The sequence below is a fragment of the Dendrobates tinctorius genome, unplaced genomic scaffold (genome assembly GCF_039654945.1).
Source record: "Dendrobates tinctorius isolate UK_male_01 unplaced genomic scaffold, ASM3965494v1 ptg000113l, whole genome shotgun sequence".
NCBI classification, from domain to species: Eukaryota; Metazoa; Chordata; class Amphibia; order Anura; family Dendrobatidae; genus Dendrobates; species Dendrobates tinctorius.
The window spans coordinates 2,386,710-2,411,438 of record NW_027361781.1 but is presented as its reverse complement, the minus strand read 5'-3'; the positions used below and the strand labels follow the sequence as shown (position 1 = coordinate 2,411,438).

At 46.6% G+C, this 24,729-nt stretch overlaps 1 protein-coding gene across 2 annotated transcripts; it reads right to left on the bottom strand.

Annotated features, from left to right (window-relative positions):
* Nucleotides 1-749: 749 nt before the first annotated feature.
* On the bottom strand, nt 750-24,656 carry FDX2 (ferredoxin 2). 2 transcript variants are annotated; one of them, XM_073589780.1, is made up of 6 exons: nt 24,522-24,656; nt 22,357-22,538; nt 21,544-21,595; nt 14,040-14,146; nt 3,836-3,923; nt 750-3,046 (listed from the first exon to the last, which is right to left on the bottom strand). In XM_073589780.1, exons 2-6 carry the CDS (start codon nt 22,523-22,525, stop codon nt 2,890-2,892), a joined length of 573 nt encoding a protein of 190 aa, XP_073445881.1. In that variant the 5' UTR covers nt 22,526-22,538; nt 24,522-24,656; the 3' UTR covers nt 750-2,889. The 2 variants fall into 2 exon arrangements, with proteins under 2 accessions (XP_073445881.1, XP_073445880.1); XM_073589779.1 differs by lacking the exon at nt 24,522-24,656 and adding an exon at nt 24,312-24,512.
* Nucleotides 24,657-24,729: the final 73 nt, after the last annotated feature.

The following is a 24,729-nucleotide window of genomic DNA, read 5'->3' as shown; positions in this document are numbered from 1 at the left end:
AGCAATAAAATAGCCACACATCCACGATTTGATCACAAAATACAGTTTAAATATTAATTTTCATAAACCTGCAATAAGGAAAAATGACCTGCAGGTGGCACCACAGTACCCCAAAGCACACTACCAACACATTTGTAAACATGCACTGCTTTTTCGCTGATTACTTCACCCCACACACACACAATACACCATTTCAAAGGTAAATTTGCTCCCTTCAGCAAGAAAACAGCCAAACAAACCACACATTCACGATTTTATCACTAAATACAGTTTAAACATTCATTTTCATAAACCTGCAGAAAGACACAATGACCTTCAGGTGACACCTCAACCGGAAAACATTTTTTTATAAATACCTGTCTGTGTTCATCATCTCATGAAATACGTTTACATTTGACCAGCTTGCTTTTTCTGAAATTGCCTGCGCCCCCGACGACCAAGGTGCGAAAATTTAGCACGGGCCAAGCTTGTAAAATAAAAAAGCCTATACTCCGGTGCCGTTCCCACAGTTTGGCGCTTGAGTCCCTGGGGCTCTCGTGTGGTTGTATTACATGTGACCCTGGTGCCGCCCAATGTCAAGAAATACAAAGTAGATTGTCTTTGTAAAAGATTTTTCAATGTATGTTGGAAAAACACATTATGTACTGAAAAGAATTCTCGGGGGCACATATTGGTCACCTGGCTAGCAGGTATACGGTGTATGGAAGCTGCACATACAAAAGAACGTTATCACAGTTATCTACCACTCGTCGCACTGCATAAAATAGCTTTATTTATCGGCGTGACCTAAAAGTCTTAAACAAAAAATAGTCAGTATCCATTCTGTCTAGCAGCCTCCGAAAATAATAGTCACGTTATATTTACAGTTATAACACATATTCAGGCATCCAGAGTATTTCAGTGTGATCCCATCCCCCGCACAGTCTCATCTGAGTTTTATCATAAGCCCTAAAAGAAAATTACAGAAGCTGAAAAGTGGATGAAACTGCACCAAATCTTATCCACCTGCTACAGAAATTGACCTGCTGTGCGGATTTTACTGTAATTCTGCGGCCGTCAATTTAAGCTGCGGACTTTACTTTTGCTTAAAAAAAAAAAAAAAAAAAAAAGGAGGGGGGTATGTAGACAGACAAGTGCAGACGGTTTTCATTGCTTTGATACATCTAATACAAACTAAGCAGCAGTGTTTACAACTAATTTTGATTAACATGATACCGTTTTATGTATGCATCTCTCCTGCAGAACTATGCATATGCTGCGATCCAGCGGTCACGTGTGAATTCTACTTTTTCTCCAAATCACAGACGAGAGGAGGGAGAAATGTGACTGCGCTTTTGTATCGTAAAAGGGAGGCCAGCAAGAGCCTCATTGTAGTGAATGGCCTGAAAATCAGGGGGTGCATTTCTTTCATATCCTTTCCCTAAAAGAGGCCTTTTCCTGAACCGCTGCCACTTCTCGTTCTCCACTCTCATCACATTGGTGGGTGAACGGGGAGAGGGGGGGAATCGGATTATCTTGAAAATTGTCCACAGTGAAAAATCATTGCAATAGTCCAAATCCCCTTTAAGGTCACATATTAGGGGAGTCCACACCAGAGGAGGGCATGTGAAGGGACAAAGTGCCCTGGTTCGGAAATTATGACCGTTCATCCGGGGTGCAATATTTGTAGGAAATGTCCAGGCAGCCACCAGATTTACGCCAGCTTTTTCTAATCCTGATGACACATACGTCTGCATAAGAGCTGTATACACAAAACGAGAGAGACAATATATTCATATAAAGAGGGATTCTGGTCTATGGAAGTTTATTCACCTAGCCACTGGATAGATTTTAGGTGATAGCTGGGTATGGGTCCCGCCGCTGGTAACGCCACCTTTTCTTGTTCTCTCCTGGCCACAAGAAGAAGCAGCAGGTTGCTCATGTGCCCTGCTGCACCATTCATGGCTGACCTTGTATCTAGAGTGTCAGGATGTACATGCGACCAGCTGCTCCATGACACTTCTCCTACTCCCTGTCTTACTGCCAGCAGCGGGATCCACACTGATCTCACAATTATCGCCTATCACTCTACATAGACTGCAATACCCCTTGAATACTATTTATAAATATTCCTATTTTACCGAGGTGGAATATTAAAGAGGTTGTCCACCTTTGAGGACATTTCTTTTTTTTTTTTTTACTTAAATGTATGTATTTTTGGCTAAAATTATATCTGTGTTCGGGCTTCATTAAAAAGTTAGCTTGGTTTGGCTTTTACAAGCTGCAAAATTCATCTTTGACGCGGTCTGTGATCATAAATTGCATAAATTAGGAGAAAAAGACAAAAGTGACAAACTTGCCGTCATATATGAATGAACTCACTGATGGATACTCAGTTAACTCATTCTGCTGCCAGCAATAGAGAGTGTGAAACAACAAAAACTATAAAAAGGTAAAGGGTGCAAAATTATCAATTTTTTAGCACCTAAATACAAGCATTAAATAAAAAAAAAAATGTCCCCAAAGGTGCAGGTGGACAACCCTTAAATGAAACTGCTGCCTCCCCCTAATAAATCACCCTAAAAACGACCATTGTGGATTATTATAGGATCTGCAGGATGTTCCTATTCTCGCATTGTCCGAAGGTGTCTGCGATAAAGTCAGAAGTCCAGCACTTTCCTCTTCCCGATTTGTGCGTCGTCGTCAGATAATCGATCATAAGGCAGTGCGGAGTAAAGAGGGCTTTGGTTTAAAGGCAAGATGTCAGCTCTGGGGAATATACTGCTGAAGGCGCCCCCTGGTGGATGAATGAAAAACACCTTCCCCAGACTGCAGAGACTTCACCAGCTACATCTCCTCTTGTGCGTTACGTTATGGATCAACCATTTGGATTGTTTTCAGCCGACGTCCTCAGTGCGGCTTTGGCACGTGACCGTCCACGTAAAAGTTTCTAGTTATTTTAGGGAGCGTAAACTCTGCTCCGTTCAGTTCTTTAGTGAGGATGATCTGGCACCCGAGTCTGGAGTTTTCTTGGAGCATCGGTGCCATGTCTAGCATGTCGTCTTCCCTGAAAAAAGCAGAAAGACGTTGAGACGCTTCAGGCTAAAGCAGATGGAATGCAGTTCCACTTAGCACCACTAGATGGCGCGCATATAATGCAAGTCAATGGATAATTCTATCCCCCCCCTCCCCCTATCATGAGAAAAAACAAAAAAACGGGGGGTGTCATGCTGTATCCTGATTAAGGGGCTTCTTGGCCACCTGCTGCAGGGAAAAAGGGATGGTTGCATAGCCGAGCGTCCAAAAATACAAGATCAGTAGAGGTCCCAGAGACAAGACTCTCACCGATTACAGAAACAGACCACTTGGCCAGCCCAAAAATAAAAAAATAAAAAAAACAACACAATCCTGACCTACCAGACGAGTGCATTTCACCAATCTCCCAGCAATCAAGTGACCGCTGCAGCCACTAATTGGCTGCAGCGGTCACCATTCCATCTGAGCTTCGGTGATCAGCCGATCGATGCAAGTCTGGCCTCTGAGGATCAGGTGGAGGCTGCAGCGGCCACTACAGGACAGATGTAGTATTACACCCTGACTTTTCATAATGACCGACCATGTAAAGATGTCGCCTGTCATTGAAGATGAACAGGCGGCCGTCCCAGGAACACCCATTTCTATATTCTAATAATATCCAATCTCTCAGGACGGAGACAAATACAGAAGTGCAAAGGAAAAGTGGAGCGACCAATCAGATTCCTGCTCTCATTTATTGGGAGTTAAAAAAAAAAGTGCAACTTAAAGGGATTGTCCAGGTAAAAATTTTCAAAAATCAAGATTAATAAAAAGGAATTACCTTTCGTCCGGATCGGGGAGTTGATCGTAATGCTCAGTGCTGACGTACACGTGACAGGTGGAACAGGCGAGAGACGACTCACAGGCTCCTGTGTGCGACACAAGGGAGAAGCTACTGGACGAGCGTCGAGAAAAGCAGCAAAACAAAGTAATAAGGTAAAGGATGCAGGAGGCCGGCTGGAGCCAATGGGGTTAATCCCAACATATCACCTGTCCAAGGGACAGACACAACGCGGAGACATAAGGGGGTCCGACTGCTCAGAAAAAAAAAACGATCCATCATCATATTGGAAAGTGTATATGCTTGAAGGACATGTGATGAGGTCAGAGTCATGTGACCTGGTGGGCGTGGCTATAAACCATATAATGTGGCCAGGGTAGGTCACAGGTGGTGAATGCTTGGACCCGGTTGGTCCAGTGTGGAAAGTCCCGCTGAGATGGGGCTTCCTGCCTGACAGCACGTGTGGACGCTGTGAGTAATGGCTGCAAGTGCCTGAGAGTTCCCTGGAGGGAATGAATGTCTGCAGTATGGAGAAGCAGCCATGAGAGAACCCTGATGGGGTGAGATATAACTGTGAGGCTGAAAAGCCTGCATATTGGACATTGCTAACAGAGTGAAGCTCTGTCATGGACGCTATGCCGTTTATATATTGCTGGTCATGGTTTACGATGTTTAATAAACCGCATGGACTATACTGGTTTATGGAAAACCTGTGCCGGATCTGGTTTTGTGGCTGCCAAGCGAGTGATCCCCTACTTAAATGACAGCGCTACCTCAAATGTGGTGGAGAATTGCAAAGGGCAATATTGTAGCCTTGTTGCTAGGGGCAATGGAAAAGGACTGCAAAGTTTCGGTTGCTAAGGGCAATGGTTTCCGAAGGCATATGTTACAGTGCTGGCAAGGCTGAGCCAGGAGGGCTGACGGTTAGGGAAGCCACTGCCCGGCTGTGGTTCTGGAACCGTGGGGCGGCCTAGTGAGTAAGGCACTGTCCGGATCGGTGAGCCCAGTGCGACCGTTTCCCCAGGAGAAAGAGACTTATAGGGTGCCTCTGCGGATATGAGGTACCCGAGGATCTGTGTGGCCGACACAGGTAACGGACAGGTGTTCGTGTTGTACTGACCTGGGTCAGTGGGAAAGACTGTGTACCTGGAGGGTTCAGTGAGCAAGGTCCTGGAGGGTCAGTGTTGGGAGGTTCTAGGAGAAGAATCGTCTCCCTGGAGCACGTGGTATGACCTTGGGCCTGGTGAGTCGTGAGTGTTGGGCAGTCTCAGGCGGAGACGGATGTCCTGAAGAGCACCCGCTGAGCCCCTGGACCTGGTGAGCCGGTGTGTTGGGAAACCCCGGGAGGAGGGTCGGCTCCCTGAATAGCACCCGATGCGCCCTGTGTGTTGGACGGTCTCAGGCGGAGACGGTACGTCCTGAATAGCACACAGAAAGGACACGTGAGTTTTTGTGTGGTGTGTTTTTTTTCTTTTCTCAACTCAGCCTGCGGTGGCTCAGTGGGAGTCAAGAAGGTGACAAGCGGCTTGCTGTAACTCGGTGGGGTTACGAAGGGGACAAGCGGCTTCCGGTAACTCGGCGGGGTTACGAAAGGGACAAGCGGCTTTCTGTAACTCAGCGGGGTTACGAAGAGGACACCAGCCGCTGTGTGTGTGAACAGCAGCCGGTGGTGTCTGTGATCGGTGATAGCAGGAGCTATGGTGGTGCCAACAAAGACTTGTGTGGTATCGGAAAAGAGACAAACTGTGTTGTGTGAACTGTGGTCTGAGAAGACCAGTATAATGGACATAGGGAAGTCCCGAAAGGGGGCAGTGGCCCAAATCGGGGTGGTAGCCCAAAAGGGGGTGGAGACTCAGAAGGGGCAGTGACCCAAATTGGGGTGGTAACCCAAAAAGAAGTGACGTCCCAGAGGGGGGCGGTGACCCAAATTGGCGCGGTAACCCAAAAAGGGGTGGAGTCCCAGGAGGGGGCGGTGACCCAAATTGGGGTGGTTCAGGAAATGGCAGCACTGGTTGCCTCAGTGGGTATGTCTGGGGAACCGCGGTGTGTCTGTATGAGTTTTGAGGAGTGCGGCATGCATGTTCCGGATAATGACGGGCCACAGGTGTGTACCGTGATGCTGCATCGGGAAGGAGTCTCTGGTAGCCTGGACTCAGAAAGTCAGGTGACTCTGACAGGAACTCCGCTCGTTTTATCTCTGACCGAGAAAAACACCAGGGTTCGCTGTAAACATGGGGTCACAGTGAACTATGCAGTCGACCGAGTAATGTTTGAGGGGACCAAAGGTGGTGTGTGCCAAGGGGGAGGGATACCACGAGACTTAGTCTATGCCTTGGAGAGGGGCCGGGACTTTGTGTTGTTTGATGACATATGGTCGGACGATGGAGACGTTTCGACTGTGGGGCCAGCGGATGCTGAGACGGTGACGCCTCCTAAAGTGGACAGGTCAGAAGTAGAACTGACCGGGAAAAGAAGTTCATCTGCCCAACTGACGGACCTGACGTCTCGTGATAAGACAGATGGTGGGCTGGGAGATGAGGTGACTGGAGTGGACACACGGTCAGAGGGTAACTGGAGGGTTGACTCGGATGATCGGCGTAACTCAGACTCTAGGGGTGACTGTGGCTCTGAGAGAGAAAGGGAGCACAGACTGGATGACCTAGAGAAAGAAGTCTTCGAGCTCAAAGGTCACCTGGCATCGTGGCAAGGTCTGAATAAGTCCCTCAGAGAAGAGGTAGGAGTACTAACAGAAACTGTAAGAAGTCTTCTGCGGGAGAGGAAGTGGGGCGAAGACTTACAGCGGCCAGGCCTGAATGAGGAACAGTGTGAAGACAAAAAGAAACTGAAAAGTATGGATGCAGAGGTATTTCGGTTGCAGATGAAGCTTGCTGCTGCAGAGTGTGCTAAAAAACAAGCACAGCAGGAAAGAGATGAACTGGCTGATGTGATTGCCAACAGAGGTGAAGGTGCTCTGGCTTTGGAAGAAAAGAGGCGGTTAAGAGTCTCGCATTGTTCAGCTTGAAGAAGAAGTGGAGGAAGAACACGGCAACGTTGAATTAGCCAATGACAAGCTGAGAAAGGCCACACTTCAGGTTGACCAGATGGATGCTGATCTGAAGACAGAACGTAGTAATGCTCAGAAGAATGAGAATGCCCGTCAGCAATTAGTTCGCCAGAATAAGGACTTAGAAGGAAAGGTTGCACTACTGGAGGAACAGCTTGATGCAGAAATTAACCCCTTTCTGACATCCGACGTACTATCCCGTCCATGGGACCCGGGCCCCTATGCCCATGGACGGGATAGTACGTCTACCGCGATCAGCGGCGCCCACGTGGTGAGCGCCGCTGATTGCGGCCGGGTGTCAGCTGATTATCACAGCTGACACCCGGCACAATGTGTCAGGGGCGGTCACGGACCGCCCCCGACACGTTAACCCCTTGCACACTGCGATCAAACATGATCGCGGTGTACCGGGGGTTAAAGAGAAGCATCGGCAGGGAGGGGGCTCCCTCTGTGCTTCCCTGAGCCCCCCACGGCAGCGCAATGTGCAGCACAGCTGCGGGGGGCTCCTTTCCTGCAGGCCCCCAAATCAAAGATGGCGACGGGGGCCTGCAGGAAGCTGGCTTCCTCAGTGCCTGCAAAGCGCAGGCATGAGGAAGCCTTCTGCACTGCCTGTGACAGATTGCTGATCTGTCACAGTGATCTGTGATGTGACAGATCAGCGATCTGTCACAGGACAGTGATGTCCCACCTGGGACTATTTAATAAAGTTAAAAAAAAAAATAAAAAAAGTGTTAAATAAAAAATATATATATATTCCCCCAAATAAATCCTTTTTTTGGAAATTAAAAAAAAAACAAAACAATAAAAGTACACATATTAGGTATCGCCGCGTCCGTAACGACCTGCCCTATAAAACTATCCCATTAGTTAACCCCTTTAGCGAACCCCTTAAGAAATAAAAAACGAAGCAAAAAATAATGATTTATTATCATACCGCCAAACAAAACGTGTAATAACGCGCGATCAAAAAGACGCATATAAATATCCATGGTACCGCTGAAAACGTCATCTTGTCCCGCAAAAAACGAGCCGCTACACAGCATCATCAGCGAAAAAATAAAAAAGTTATAGCTCGCAGAATAAAGCGATGCAAAAATAATTATTTTTTATATAAAATAGTTTTCATTGCATAAAACCGACAAAACATAAAAAAACGACCTAAATGAGGTATCGCTGTAACCGTACTGACCCGAAGAATAAAACCGCTTTATCAATTTTACCGCACGCGGAACGGTGTAAACGCACCCCCCCAAAAGATATTCATGAAACGCTGGTTTTTGTTCAATCTGCGTCCCAAAAATCGGAATAAAAAGCGATCAAAAAATGTCACGTGCCTGAAAATGATACCAATAAAAACGTCAACTCGTCCCGCAAAAAATAAGACCTCACATGACTCGGTGGGTCAAAATACGGAAAAATTATAGCTCTCAATATGTGGTGATGCAAAAACTATTTTTACAATAAAAAGCGTCTTTTAGCGTGCGACAGCTGCCAAATATAAAAACCGCCATAAATAGTAAATCAAACCCCCCGTTATCACCCCCTTAGGGAAAAATAATAAAATAAAAAAAAATGTATTTATTTCCATTTTTCCATTAGGGCTAGGGTTAGGGCTAGGGTTAGGGCTGAGATTAGGGCTAGGGGTGTGTTGGGGTTAGGGTTGGAGTTATAATTGAGGGGTTTCCACTGTTTGGGCACATCAGGGGCTCTCCAAATGCAACCTGGCGTCTGATCTCAATTCCAGCCAATTCTGAGTTGAAAAAGTCAAATGGTGCTCCTTCCCTTCCAAGCTCTGCCATGCGCCCAAACAGTGTTTTACCCCCACATGTAGGGTATCAGCCTACTCAGGTCAAATTGCAAAACAACTTTTGGGGTCCAATTTCTCCTGTTACCCTTAGGAAAATAAAAAATTGGGGGCAAAAATATCATTTTTGTGGAAAAAAATGATTTTTTTATTTTCACGTCCGAGCGTTATAAACTTCTGTGAAGGACTTGGGGGTTCAAAGTGCTCACCACACATCTAGTAAGTTCCGTGGGGGGTCTACTGTCCAAAATGGGGTCACTTGTGGGGAGTTTCAATAGTTTAGCTACATCAGGGGCTCTCCAAACGCACATGACACCCGGAGACCATTCCATCAAAGTCTGCATTCCAAAACGTCACTGCTTCCCTTCCGAGCCCCGACGTGTGTCCATACAGTAGTTTTCTCCCACATATGGGGCGTCAGCGTACTCATGACAAATTGGACAACAACTTTTGGGGTCCAATTTCTCCTGTTACCCTTGGGAAAATGAAAAAATTGGGGACTAATTGATCATGTTTGTGGAAAAAATACGATTTTTTTATTTTCATGCCCGGGCATTATAAACTTCTGTGAAGCCCTTGGGGGTTCAAAGTGCTCACCACACATCTAGATAAGTTCCTTAGGGGGTCTCGTTTCCAAAATGGGGTCATTTGTGGGGGTTTCCACTGTTTAGGTACATTAGGGGCTCTCCAAAGGCAACATGACACCCGCAGAACATTCCCTCAAAGTCTGCATTCCAAAACGTCACTACTTCCCTTCCGAGCCCCGACGTGTGTCCATACAGTAGTTTTCTCCCACATATGGGGCGTCAGCGTACTCAGGACAAATTGGACAACAACTTTTGGGGTTCAATTTCTCCTGTTACCCTTGGGAAAATAAAAAAATTGGGGACTAATTGATCATGTTTGTGGAAAAAATAAGATTTTTTTATTTTCATGCCCTGGCATTATAAACTTCTGTGAAGCCTTTGGGGGTTCAAAGTGCTCACCTCACATCTAGTTAAGTTCCTTAGGGGGTCTAGTTTTCAAAATGGTGTCATTTGTGGGGGGTTTCCACTGTTTAGGTACATCAGGGGTTTTCCAATCGCGACATGGTGTCCGATCTCAATTCCAGCCAAAAACGTCAAATGACGCTGCTTCCCTTCCGAGCTCTGCCATGCGCCCAAATAGTGGTTTACCCCCACATGTGTGGTATCAGCGTACTCAGGACAAATTGCACAATAACTTTTAGGGTCCTGTTACCCTTGGAAAAATAAGAATTGAGGGTGAAAAGATCATTTTTGTGGAAAAAATATGATTTTTTAATTGTACGGCTTTATGTTATAAACTTCTGTGAAGCCCTTGGGGGTTCAAAGTTCTCACCACATATCTAGATAAGTTCCTTGGGGGGTCTAGTTTCCAAAATGGGGTCACTTGTAGGGGGTTTCCACTGTTTAGGTACATCAGGGGCTCTCCAAACGCGACATGGCGTCCGATCTGAATTCCAGCCAATTTTGCATTGAAAAAGTCAAACGGCGCTCCTTCCCTTTTGAGCTCTGCCATGCGCCGAAACAGTCGTTCCCCCCCACATATCAGGTATCAGCGTACTCAGGACAAATTGCACAATAACTTTTGCAGTCCAATTTCTCCTGTTACCCTTGGTAAAATAAAAAAAATTGAACCTGAAGTATTTTTTTTGTGAAAAAAAGTTAGATGTTCATTTTTTTTTAAATATTCAAAAAAATTCCTGTGACACACCTAAAGGGTTAATAAACTTCTTGAGTGTTGTTTTGAGCACCTTAAGGGGTGCAGTTTTTAGAATGGTGTCACTTTTGGGTATTTTCTATCATATAGACCCCTCAAAGTGGCTTCAAATGTGATGTGGTCCTAAAAATAAAATGGTGTTGTAAAAATGAGAAATCGCTGGTCAACTTTTAACCCTTATAACTTCCTAACAAAAAAAAATTTTGGTTACAAAATTGTGCTGATGTAAAGTAAACATGTGGGAAATGTTAGTTATCAAGTTTTTTGTGTGCTGTATCTCTGTGATTTAAGGGCATAAAAATTCAAAGTTGGAAAATTGCGAAATTTTCAAAATTTTCGCCAAATTTCCGTTTTTCTCACAAATAAACGCAAGTTATTTGAATGAAATTTTACCACAAACATGAAGTACAATATGTCACGAGAAAACAATGTCAGAATCACCGGGATCCATGGAAGCGTTCCAGAGTTATGACTCATAAAGGATAAAGGTACAGTGGTCAGAATTGTAAAAACTGGCCCGGTCATGAACGTGCAAACCACCCTTGGGGGTGAAGGGGTTAAAGTGCAACAATCTGCTAGCAAACAAGTATGTCGTACGGAGAAATAACTGAAGGTTGTACTAAGGCAAATGGATGATGAAAGGCGTAATTCTGAGCAGTACCAAGACCTGGCGGAGGGAAATAAAGTGCGTCTTTTGAACAGCTGAAACGCCAGGTGGAAGAAGCAGAGAAAGAGGCTCAATGTGCTAATACGTTGCACCGTAGATTACAGTGTGAAGTGAAGGTTGCTACAGAGACAGCAGATGCAAAGAACTGTGAGGTTAATGCACTGAAAAGTAAACTTAGATGTGGTGGGGTACCATTTGTTAAGACGCTTAGATAGAGAAAGGATGGTGACTCGCCAGTGTCTGACGACGCAGACAGACCGTGACTGGAGGGTCAAAGCCAATGACCGATATTCTGACCGCTGGAGGCGGGGGAGGTCTGACGTAGGAACGAGGCCGTATGACAGATACGAGACGGTTCTCTCGGCCTGTGGGGCAAGGTGTAGTGAGTGCCCGGTCGAGAGACCCTGGTGTAATGTTGTGTGTTCAACCCCACAAGTTTGAACAGAGGGGGGAGGTATGTGGTGTAGTAACCACTGAGTCCGCTAGAGGGCGCTGTGTGGATGTCCCAGGAGAAAGGATGAATGGCAGAATACGGAATGGCCGTTATGAATCCCAAAGTGGATGGCTTTGGGATGGAGACTTAAGTGTTGTTCAGCAATGATATTGCTGAGGTGTTGTTTCAATGCGTAAGGGAGAAGTCTCCAGGTAACTAGAGAGATGAGCAGGCCTGGTTACCTACAAACCCACCCAGGGGGTGTGTTTAAAGCACTGTTGGAAAGAGTGTGTAAATGCTTGAAGGACCTGTAATGAGGTCAGAGTCATGTGACCCGGTGGGCGTGGCTATGAACCATATAATGTGGCCAGGGTAGGTCACAGGTGGTGAATGCTTGGACCCGGTTGGTCCAGTGTGGAAGGTCCCGCTGAGATGGAGCTTCCTGCCTGACAGCACGTGTGAACGCTGTGAGTAATGGCTGCAAGTGCCTGAGAGTTCCCTGGAGGGAATGAATGTCTGCAGTATGGAGAAGCAGCCATGAGAGAACCCTGATGGGGTGAGATATAACTGTGAGGCTGAAAAGCCTGCGTATTGGACATTGCAAACAGAGTGAAGCTCTGTCATGGACGCTATGCCGTTTATATATTGCTGGTCATGGTTTATGATGTTTAATAAACCGCATGGACTATACTGGTTTATGGAAAACCTGTGCCAGATATGATTTTGTGGCTGCCAAGCGAGTGATCCCCTACTTAAATGACAGCGCTACCTCACAAGCCTAATATAAATATGTAATAACAAAGAATAAAAAACATGGAAAATTACAGATAACAAAAGTATGATGAAAACAAAAGTGCCCCAAACACAGTATGATACCCCACAGTGAATTCCTCCACAGAACCCTCCACATGCACAGTATGATGACCCTACTGTACTCACCTCCCTCAATCCCCCCTGACAAAGAATGGTGACCCAAACACCGCATGATTCCCAAACTGTAATCCCTACACAGCTCTCCTTACTGTGTAATGGGCCCCACAGTGCTCCATATAGTATAATGGCCCCCAAATAGCACTCCATACAGTAGAATGGCCCCACATAGTGCTGTATACAGTAAAATGGGTCCCACATAGTCCTCCATACAGTATAATGGCCCAATATAGCGCTCCATACAATATAATGGCCCCACATAGTGCTCTATACAGTAAAATGGGTCCCACATAGTCCTCCATACAGTATAATGGGCCCCATATAGCGTTCCATACAGTATAATGGCCCCACATAGTGCTCTATACAGTAAAATGGGTCCCACATAGTCCTCCATACAGTACGTATAATGGCCCCATATAGTGCTCCATACAGTATAATGGGCCTCATACAGTATAATGGCCTCACATAGTGCGCCATACCGTATAATGGGCACCACATAGTGTTCCATACAATATAATGGCCCCACACAGAGCGTCATACAGTATAATGGCCCCATATATTGCTCCATACTATATCATAGGCCCACATAGTGCTCCATACAGTATAAGGCCCCCATATGGTGTTCCATACAGTATAATGGCCTCATAGAGTGCTCCATACAGTATATTGGGCCCTATATATTGCTCCATACAGTATAATGGCCCCACATAGTCCTCCATAATGGCCTCGCATAGTGCTCCATACAACATACCAGGCCCGATATAGTGCTCAATACATTAAAATGGGCACACACAGTGCAGCATACAGTATAATGGCACCACATAGTGCTCAATACAGTATAATGGGCCCCACAGAGTCCTCCATACAGTATAATGGCCCCATATAGTGCTCTATACAGTATAATGGGCCTCACATAGCACTCAAAGTATAATGGCATCACTTTTAAAAAAAAAATATATAAATACTCACCTCTGCCCTTTCTCCCAATGCTCTGGACTTTTCAGATGCTCTGCACATGTCGGTAGAGCGGGTGCGTTGTAATGACATCCTCGTGCCCGCTGCGCTGAGACATCAGACGCAGAAGGGGAGTGATGGGAGAGGAACGTCAGCTGATACTCCCTCCTCCATCATTGTTTTCAACTATATCGATATCTAGTCTCCAGATATGGCTGAAAGTACATTGCGGGCCAAATATACTCACCCTGTGGGCCAGATTTGGTCTGTGGACCAGAGTTTGACATTTGTGCACTATAGCATGCGATTGTAGGAAAAATGGGTGAGAATTGGCAAAATTAGTGCCTTACAAAGCATTAACGCTTTATAGTTTGCCCTAGTTTATAGCATTCTTGGTTCAAAATAGCCCTCCCTGTAAAGTATAAAAGCAGAAACAGCGCCACCTTTGCCGAATGGCCGTGCATGGTATTACAGTTCCGCTACCATACAAAGGCCCATGGAACAGAAGTGAATGATCCGTCTCAGACTATGGGAATGTTCCTGTATTCTGGAAAATAATAATGACATTAGTCTGCCCCAGTTCTGGTGGAGGGTGACAAGTTTTATACGTACCTTCCAAGTCAATGCCATACCTATGAGCAAGGTATAAGACACTTTCCCCAATCTTCCCTTTCACAGGGATTCTCTTGCCTTCCCGGTCTACGAACATGACATCCACCCTGTGGGGACACAGGATGCGGAATATCAAGACATACAGCGTTATACAGTCATATGTTAAAGTTTGGGCACCCCTATTAATGTTAACCTTTTTTCTTTATAACAATTTTGGTTTTTGCAACAGCCATTTCAGTTTCATATATCTAATAACTGATGGACTCAGTTATATTTCTGGATTCAAATGAGGTTTATTGTACTAACAGAAAATGTGCAATCTGCATTTAAACAAAATTTGACCGGTGCAAAAGTATGGGAACCCTTATCATTTTCTTGATTTGAACACTCCTAACTACTTTTTACTGACTTCCTGAAGCACTAAATTGGTTTTGTAACCTCATTGAGCTTTGAACTTCATAGCCAGGTGTATCAAATCATGAGAAAAGGTATTTAAGGTGGCCACTTGCAAGTAGTTCTCCTATTTGATTCTCCTCTGAAGAGTGGCATCATGGGCTCCTCAAAACAACTCTCAAATGATCTGAAAACCACCATGGTTACTTACCGGTAGCCGGTTTTTCCGGAACCCATGACAGCACCACCTGAGAGAGGGATCCGCCCCGCCAGGACAGGAACCTACTGAGACATAAGGGGCGGCACCTCTCCCCCGCTTCAGTTGGGTTACAGAGCATTGAGAGGACTTCCCGGTTAGTTACATGTTTAATCCAACACCACAACACTCAAAACACCCTACTAATTGTGCACACCATACAGTGAAAAAGGGGGGGAATGTACGGGTGCTGTCATGGGTTCCGGAAAAACCGGCTACCGGTAAGTAACCATGGTGGTTTTCCCTTCACCCATGACAGCACCACCTGAGAGATTTTTGGAGACTTCGAAACACCTTAGGGAGGGACCACCGCTTGCAGCACCCTTCTACCAAAGGTTAAGTCAGCAGAGGAGGATAGATTTAATCTATAGTGCTTAAAGAAGGTTGAAGGTGAGGCCCAGGTAGCGGCCTTACAAATTTGTTCGATTGATACCTCTGCCTTTTCAGCCCAGGAGGTCGCCACGGCTCTGGTGGAATGAGCCTTGATGCCGTCAGGAATCGGGATACCACTAGCTGAATAGGCTACACTAATGGCTTCCCTAATCCATCTAGCAATAGTCCCTTTTGAAACCCCATAGCCTTTCCTGGCACCCTGAAAAGCTACGAATAGGGACTGTGACCTCCTCCACTGGCTAGTGGCAGATATATATTCTACGAGAGCTCTTTTAACATCCAGACTATGGAATTTTTCCTCCCCCAGATTTTTTGGATTTTCGCAAAAGGATGGAAGAACAATTTCCTGACCCCGATGGAAATCTGACACTACCTTGGGCAGATAACTGGGGTCTGTTCTTAACACTACCCTATCCTGAAAGACTTGCGTATAAGGAGGATTTACTGAGAGAGCCTGTAAGTCGCTTATCCTGCGGGCTGATGTGAGGGCTACTAACAGGATCGTTTTTAGGGTCAAAAACTTTAGGGGTAGCTGATGTAATGGCTCATACGGATCTTTTGTAAGGGCTTCTAACACCAGGTTTAAATCCCAGGGGGCTATTCTGGGTATTGGAATAGGCCTAGCTCTATGGCAGGATTTAATAAATCTGGCTATCCACCTATCTGATGCCAGTTTGCAATTGTAGAGCGCCCCTAGTGCCGACACCTGAACCTTAAGTGTGTTTACTGCTAACCCCATCTGCAACCCAGATTGTAAGAACTCTAGGATGTCACTAATCGAGGGTTCTTTTCCTAACGGCTTACCCAAGAACTGTAGGAACTTATCCCATGTTCTGCCGTAGATGTTAGTAGTCACTGGTTTCCTGCTTTTTAGCAGAGTGGCCACCAGCCCAGGGGAGAACCCCCTATCCATTAAAAGCGACCTTTCAAATTCCATGCCGTCAGATGGAATCCTTTGACCTGAGCATGCAATATTGGACCCTGAACTAGTAGGTCCGGGATTTCTGGCAGAACCCAAGGATCGGAGAGGGACATCTTCCGTAGCAGAGCGAACCAGGGCCTTTTTGGCCAAAATGGAGCTATTAGAATCACCCTGGCTTGATCGTTTCTGATTTTTCTTACCACAGTTGGGATCAGAGCTACTGGGGGGAAGAGTAAGCCAGTCTGAAGTTCCACTGGATGTGCAACGAGTCCACTGCCCATGGGTTTTCCCTCAGGTTTAGAGAGCAGAACCTTTCTGTTTGCCTGTTGTGCTTGTTTGCAAAGAGGTCTATCACCGGTTCCCCCCAAAGCTGAATTATCTTTTGAAAAATGGACCGGTTTAGCGCCCATTCTCCTTGCCTCAGGGTATTGCGACTCAGGAAATCTGCCTCTATGTTTTCTGCCCCTTTTATGTGTAGGGCTGTCACGGAGTGTAGGTGTTCCTCTGCACTGCTCAGAATGTCTGTTGCTGCTTCCATTAAGGAGTGTGATCTTGTCCCTCCTTGGTGGTTGATGTATGCCACTGCTACCTTGTTGTCTGACATGGTGCGTACATCTCGACCCTGGAGTAGCGGAATGAAGTGGCTTAGGGCCTTGCCCACTGCCCACAGTTCTCTCAGGTTGGAGGATGCCTTCCTTTCTTGAGGTGTCCAGGAACCCTGACCTATGAGGCCCCTTAGGTGTGCCCCCCACCCCGAGGAGCTTGCATCTGTTAAAATTATATCTGTCGCCTGTCTGTCCCATGGTATTCCTAAGGTCAGATTTGTCTCGTTCAACCACCAGTTGAGAGAGTCTCTGGTTTTTAAGGAAAGCTCCAGCTTTCCTTCTAAACGCCCTCTTAGCGATCTTTGTGCTCTTAGTATCTCCCCCTGGAGTTGCCGGGTGTGAAACTGAGCCCACCTGACCGCCGGAATACAGGATGTTAGGGTACCTAGTAGGGACATTGCTTTTCTTAATGTCATACATGGTTGGTTTCGGCCCGCCAAGGCCAGATTTTGCACCTTCTCTATCTTGGACTCTGGGAGCAGACACTCTTGCCTTTCTGAGTCCAGTATAAATCCTAGGAAGGTCTGTTTCTTTAGGGGTTGTAATTTTGATTTTTTGAAATTGACTATCCACCCTAACTCTTGCAAGGTGTTGATCACCTGAGTCAACTGTGCTGTACAGTGGTCCTCTGAACTGCCCACTATAAGAAAATTGTCCAGGTATGGTATTATGACCGTATCGTGAATCCGGAGAAAGGCTGTCACTTCCGCTATGACCTTGGTGAAGACCCCCGGGGCTATGGATATGCCAAACGGAAGAGCCCTGAACTGAAAGTGCCTTAGTGTGCCCTGAATATAAAGCGCTACCCTCAGGTATTTCTGGTAATCTGGATGGATAGGGATGTGGTAATACGCATCCTTTAAATCGACAACGGCCATGAAGCAATCTTGATGTAGCAGCTTCACTGCCGTAGTTACTGATTCCATCTTGAAGGTCGGGTTCTTTATCCATAGATTGAGGCGTCTGAGATTTATGATTGTCCTGAACGACTGATCCGGTTTTTTTATTAGAAAAAGGGGTGAATAAAACCCCTTTCCTTCCTGTAAGCGTGGCACCTCGGACAGTACCCGCTTGTCTATCAGGCTCAGGATTTCTGTTTCTAAGGCCAGTTGTTCTTCGGTCATCTTCCTGATGGGTGTGATGACGACCACGGGTTTTGGCTGACGAATAAAGGGGATTTTCAGGCCTTCTTTTAGGATGCTCAGAATCCAGGTATTGGAGGAGATCTTTTCCCAGGCCTGGAAAAAGAGTGCCAATCTCGCTCCTACTGGAATACTGGCGTCACTGTGGTGACTTTTTTGAGGTGGAGGTGCCTCCACCAAACATAAACCCTGATTCTTTCTTCTTTTTATCCTCCCATCTTCTTCTGTCAGCGGGAGGACGCCCTCTATTGAATCTCCCCCTCCGAAAGGGCTGTCTCCTCTGATCCATAGGGAATCTGGGGAAGCCTTTTTTCTTATCGCCTGCTTTCTCCAGAATATCGTCCAAGTTCTTGCCGAACAGGAATCGGCCATCGCAGGGGAGAGAGCACAATTTGGCCTTGGACTGAAGGTCACCCGGACAGCCCTTAAGCCATAACGCGCGTCTAGCAGCATTTGATAGTGACGCTGCTCTGGCTGTCAATCGCATAGAGTCCGCCGAGGTATCTGCCAGAAAAGCCGCTGCCCCGTGCAAGAGATACATGTCTGATAAGATCTTCTCTCTTGGGACCCTTGACGCCAGCTTCTCTTCTAACTGCTGCAGCCAGATCATGAGGCTTTAGACCTCCTGCTGTCGCTTCCCATGCGTGCCTCAAATATGAGTCCGCTTTTTTGTCTAGCGGGTCTCTAAGAACCCCTGCGACTTCCAAGGGCAGGGCCGACCTTTTGGAAGACCTGGACACCGCTGCATCTATTTTTGGGACTTTGTCCCATATTTCTGTATCCTTGTATTCAAAGAGGTATCGTCTCTTAGAGGCTGATGGAAGGGCCCCCGATTTTTCAGGCTTTTTCCACTCCTTCTCAATAAGCGCCTGGATTTTCGCGTTTACTGGAAAGGTTCGTTTTTTCCTCTCCTGAAGCCCCCCAAACATGACGTCCTCTAGGGTTTTAGCCGCCCTTTCTTCCTGTAGGCCCATTGTGGTTCTGATGGCCTTTAGGAGGGCATTTGTATCTTCTACAGGGAAACATGGCTTACCCCCTGTGTCACTATCTGAGGAGTCTGAGGAGGATGATTTTTCCGCCTGAGATGATACTGACGCGGAATCTGAGGGGGAACTAGGGAAATCCTTCCTGCTTTTTTTCCCTTTTTTCAATAAGGACTTAATTGAGCCTTCCATTTCTGACCTGAGGGCAGATATTAGATTGGCTGCGAAACTAGGCGCTTCCTCCGCCATAGTCCGCTGAATGCACGAAGCACAGAGATCTTTTTGCCAGTCTCTTGCTAGGGGAGATTTACATATAGCACAATCCCTATTGTTCTTCTTGCTTCCCGCTTTTCTGGGCCTTTCCTACAGGGTGAAGCATACATAGAAAACCCCTATTAATATACTGCTGACATTCACGAAGATCACTCACCACCCGTAATCAAGGGTACCGGACTTGGAGGCTGCGTCGGAGCACCTGACCCGCGCTCTTTGGACCTTGAGGAGTGCCCCGACCTGCGGCTGGGGCGACTGCTGCTTGAATGGCTTCCATGCTTTCTGCCAGAGGGCTGTGAGGGAGGCAGGGACGCTGAACGTTCCTGCTCGGACTCCATTTTGCACCGCCGATCTACAGCTGTCTTCCTCCTTTTAAATTGCATGCCTCCGCCTGGTGAGCGTCTTCCTCCCCTCCCTCCTGCGACCGCCGGCCCAGCGCTTCAGAAAGCCGGCGTCGCACCCGGCGCCATTACACTGTCGCCTTCTGCTGACGTCAGCCGGCGCACCCAGCATTCCAAGCGCCGCTGACGTCAGCGGCCGGAAGACGCCAGCGTCTCTCCCCTACCACGGGGATCGAGATGCGGCGTGCGCGAGGGGAGGGCGGCGCGGTGGGGGCTTCCCGGAGCCACCGGGATCCCATCCACGCCCGCACGAACCCGGAGCCCCAGGGACTGCGCTTCCAGGACCCGACGGCCGGCGCTACAGGTATGCTACCTGTTCTTCCCGCGCCGGGACGGGCCTGGGTCTTTATCTTTCTCTTCGCCTATGACAGGCACCGCCACAGTGGGATTCCTTCCAGGACAGGAACCCAACTGAAGCGGGGGAGAGGTGCCGCCCCTTATGTCTCTGTAGGTTCCTGTCCTGGCGGGGCGGATCCCTCTCTCAGGTGGTGCTGTCATGGGTGAAGGGAAAACAAAGATTATTCAACATAGCTTTTCAGGGGAAGGATACAAAAAGTTGTCTCAGAGATTTAACCTGTCAGTTTCCACTGTGAGGAACATAGTAAGGAAATGGAAGAACACAGGTACAGTTCTTATTAAGCCCAGAAGTGGCAGGCCAAGAAAAATATCAGAAAGGCAGAGAAGAAGAATGGTGAGAACAGTCAAGGACAATCCACAGACCACCTCCAAAGACCTGCAGCATCATCTTGCTGCAGATGGTGTCACTGTGCATCGGTCAACAATACAGCGCACTTTGCACAAGGAGAAGCTGTATGGGAGAGTGATGCGAAAGAAGCCGTTTCTGCAAGCACGCCACAAACAGAGTCGCCTGAGGTATGCAAAAGCACATTTGGACAAGCCAGTTACATTTTGGAAGAAGGTCCTGTGGACTGATGAAACAAAGATTGAGTTGTTTGGTCATACAAAAAGGCGTTATGCATGGAGGCTAAAAAACACAGCATTCCAAGAAAAACACTTGCTACCCACAGTAAAATTTGGTGGAGGTTCCATCATGCTTTGGGGCTGTGTGGCCAATGCCGGCACCGGGAATCTTATTAAAGTTGAGGGTCGCATGGATTCAACTCAGTATCAGCAGATTCTTGACAATAATGTGCAAGAATCAGTGACGAAGTTGAAGTTACGCAGGGGATGGATATTTCAGCAAGACAATGATCTAAAACACCGCTCCAAATCTACTCAGGCATTCATGCAGAGGAACAATTACAATGTTCTGGAATGGCCATCCCAGTCCCCAGACCTGAATATCATTGAACATCTGTGGGATGATTTGGAGCGGGCTGTCCATGCTCGGGGACCATCAAACTTAACTGAACTGGAATTGTTTTGTAAACAGGAATGGTCACAAATACCTTCATCCAGGATCCAGGAACTCATTAATAGCTACAGGAAGCGACTAGAGGCTGTTATTTTTGCAAAAGGAGGATCTACGAAATATTAATGTCACTTTTATGTTGAGGTGCCCATACTTTTGCACCTGTCAAATTTTGTTAAAATGCAGATTGCACATTTTCTGTTAGTACAATAAACCTCATTTGAATCCAGAAATATAACTGAGTCCATCAGTTATTAGATATATGAAACTGAAATAGCTGTTGCAAAAACCAAAATTGTTATAAAGAAAAAAGGTTAACATTAATAGGGGTGCCCAAACTTTAACACATGACTGTAACTTGGTCAATACCTTGTTAAGTATCCTGAGTTTCAACTTGTTTTACAATCCTGTCATTTCCTGAGCTGAACTCATAATTCTGCTGACTTCCTATGACTCCAGGGATGGCACCTGTTATATGTTACAAGTGTCGCTGCCATAATTGTCCTTAATATCTACAGGTCAGTGACGTCTCCTATATGGAACAGGGAGTCATGTAGAGTCTGGATGCCAAAAGTGGGAAGTGCCCCCCCCCCCCCAAACACACACACACACTAAATGTACAGGAGCCTTTAAGGCCCTTAAAGGGGTTGTCCACCTGTCCTGTATCACTTCACTCCTCAGTCATTCTTCCTGGGAAACTAAACTAAATCAACTATTACTATTCCTCCTGACAATTTTTTTTTTATTTTTATTTTTCTACTTACGTGTCCTCTTTGGGCTCTTTTGCTGCTCCTTCCTCGTCCACCTGGGAGTCGGCTAAACAGAAAATAACTTGGGTTAAAATAAGTCATAAAATGCAGAATGATATCAGAATGAGACAGATCTTTTTATTGAGTACATATAATAAATATAAGAACACGCCTGCACTTAAAATTGGGTTAAACAATTAGTAGCTGAATTGCAGAGGCCACTTGGAGCCGCTGCGGAGCTGTCGTATAGTCACAGAGTCACCCAGGCTCTATAGAAATGCCTGGTCCCTGCTCCTCTCTCCGTGGCTCCGTCTATTAGGAGGACACGATTAGTTACACAGGATGAGGGTAGACTAGTTCTTCTTACAAGCCACAGTGTAAATACAGTGTCCTCGGGGGCAAGAAACTATTCCACTTGACTCACGATTGTCATGGTCGCCGTTGGGAGAGAACGGACCTACTGGGTCACTAATGGTTTTGGCTTAGGACTAAAGAGACAGGGGGACCAGCCGGTTCTGAGGGGATGGACTGTTAGGATCAGACATTTGTGAGCATGTATTTTCTTACATGTATGAAAAAAACAAACATTTAAAAGGACGCTAAAGGACTTGACCGGTGAAAACAAGTTATCTCTTAAATATGGGAAGGGTGATCACTTACTGATTGCAGGGACTCGCATCGATTGGCAGAAGGGGGGACTTTGATCCCCACTAAAATGGAGCAATGCACATACCCGACCGCCTCTCCATTCATTCCCTTCAGACCCCTCACTAATTACACACTGATGGATCATCCTCCGATCCTGATACCCAATAATACAAATCTCACCTGTGGTCTGATACGTTCTGCCTCCGTCATCATCACTCTGCAGATTGCTTGGACTGTGCTGCCTAAAGCCTGCGGAGACCTGGGACGTCCTCCATGCTCCATTATTCCTGTAGCACCAGGACGTCACACATACGGCTCTTATGCCTCTTCTTATCAGGGAGACGGCCATGTGTCTGACAGATCTGGGGGAAAAACAGGTGAATGTCCTGATCCAGACCCTTCAACAAATCCTGATATGTAACAAGAAATAAACTAGTGAATGATATAAATTATTATAGATCAATAAATTACTGATCCTGAGTTACATCCTGTATTATACTCCAGAGCTGCACTCACTATTCTGCTGGTGCAGTCACTGTGTACATACATTACATTACTGATCCTGAGTTACATCCTGTATTATACTCCAGAGCTACACTCACTATTCTGCTGGTGCAGTCACTGTGTACATACATTACATTACTGATCCGGAGTTACATCCTGTATTATACCCCAGAGCTGCACTCACTATTCTGCTGGTGCAGTCACTGTGTACATACATTACATTACTGATCCTGAGTTACATCCTGTATTATACTCCAGATCTGCACTCACTATTCTGCTGGTGCAGTCACTGTGTACATACATTACATTACTGATCCTGACTTACAGCCTATATTATACTCCAGAGCTGCACTCACTATTCTGCTGGTGCAGTCACTGTGTACATACATTACATTACTGATCCTGAGTTACATCCTGTATTATACCCCAGAGCTGCACTCACTATTCTGCTGGTGCAGTCACTGTGTACATACATTACATTACTGATCCTGACTTACAGCCTGTATTATACTCCAGAGCTGCACTCACTATTCTGCTGGTGCAGTCACTGTGTACATACATTACAATACTGATCCTGAGTTACATCCTGTATTATACCCCAGAGCTGCACTCACTATTCTGCTGGTGCAGTCACTGTGTACATACATTACATTACTGATCCTGTTCTGATCCTGAGTTACATCCTGTATTATACCCCAGAGCTGCACTCACTATTCTGCTGGTGCAGTCACTGTGTACATACATTACATTACTGATCCTGAGTTACATCCTGTATTATACCCCAGAGCTGCACTCACTATTCTGCTGGTGCAGTCACTGTGTACATACATTACATTACTGATCCTGAATTCAGGTTTTACATTCATTTCCATTGCCCCCAGTGTATAATCTCTTTCCTCCTGTCATGCTGTCTGCCTTTACTAATGTGACAGAGCGGCCGGTGGTATAGGGCTCACTGATACCAGCGCCGTCCTGTAATAGGGGCCACAGGGGTAACAAGTCCGTTTCTGACATTTACTCCTCCTAAACCTTCCTCATCACCTGTGAGTGACATTACTGAGAAGTGGAAGGAACCGCAGCAACTCAGCCATGAAGTGGAGACCCCGTAACATTACAGAGCGGGGGGCCGAGTGCTGAGCACAGAAAAGACACCAATGCTCTGCTGACTCCATAACTGCAGAGTCCAGACCTCCTCTGGTATAACATCAGTACAAACACTGCGCCCCAGCCAGGAGCTTCATGGCCGAGCAGCTGCATGCAGCCGTATATCACCAAGCACAATGCTGAGCGTCGGATGAAGTGGTGTAAAGCCGCCACCACTGGACTCTGGAGGAGACGTGATCTGTGCAGTGACGGATCACATTCTCTATCTGGCTGTATAGCTGGTGGGATTGGGAGCGCGGTCTCCCCCCATATCGGGGTCTGACCTCACAAATGCTCAAGATTTCCCGCAGACGCCTCCAATATCTTGCAGCACCCTCCCCGGGAGAGCGGGAGCCGCTCTACCCACACATTAATGTCTTTGGTGCAGGGCGGGTCATCAGACAGCAATTCGGGAAATTATAGAATACATTTTTTATTCTTGAACTAAAACTATTTTTTTTTCTACCAAAACCCCCAAAACTACTCACCATCACGTGACCTGAGGTGCAGACCCGGCAGCAGGCGGAAGTTCAGTCACGTGACGCTGCAGTGACCGCCGCTCACTGCGCAGTCAGCTGCTCAATGTTCACTCTGCAGCACGGGAGAGGAGCACTCAGCACAGCACTCGTCCCGACTACAGACAATGACGTACAACAGGAAAAAGAAAGGTCGTCAGACCCACAACATACAGCACTCACCTAGGAATCACTTCCGGTTAGCTACTTTGCCTCCTCCAATATGGCGCCTCCGTCCTTCCAAGACGTACCACATACGTCATCCAAAACGTAGCGTCTTCCTGGACGGTTAATACCATAGAGTTGAAGACAGTCGTCCCTGAATGCCCTTTGTGGTGGAAGGTCCTCCGGCCCGCCCATTTGCTGCAATTTTATTGGACGTCGTCCTTGT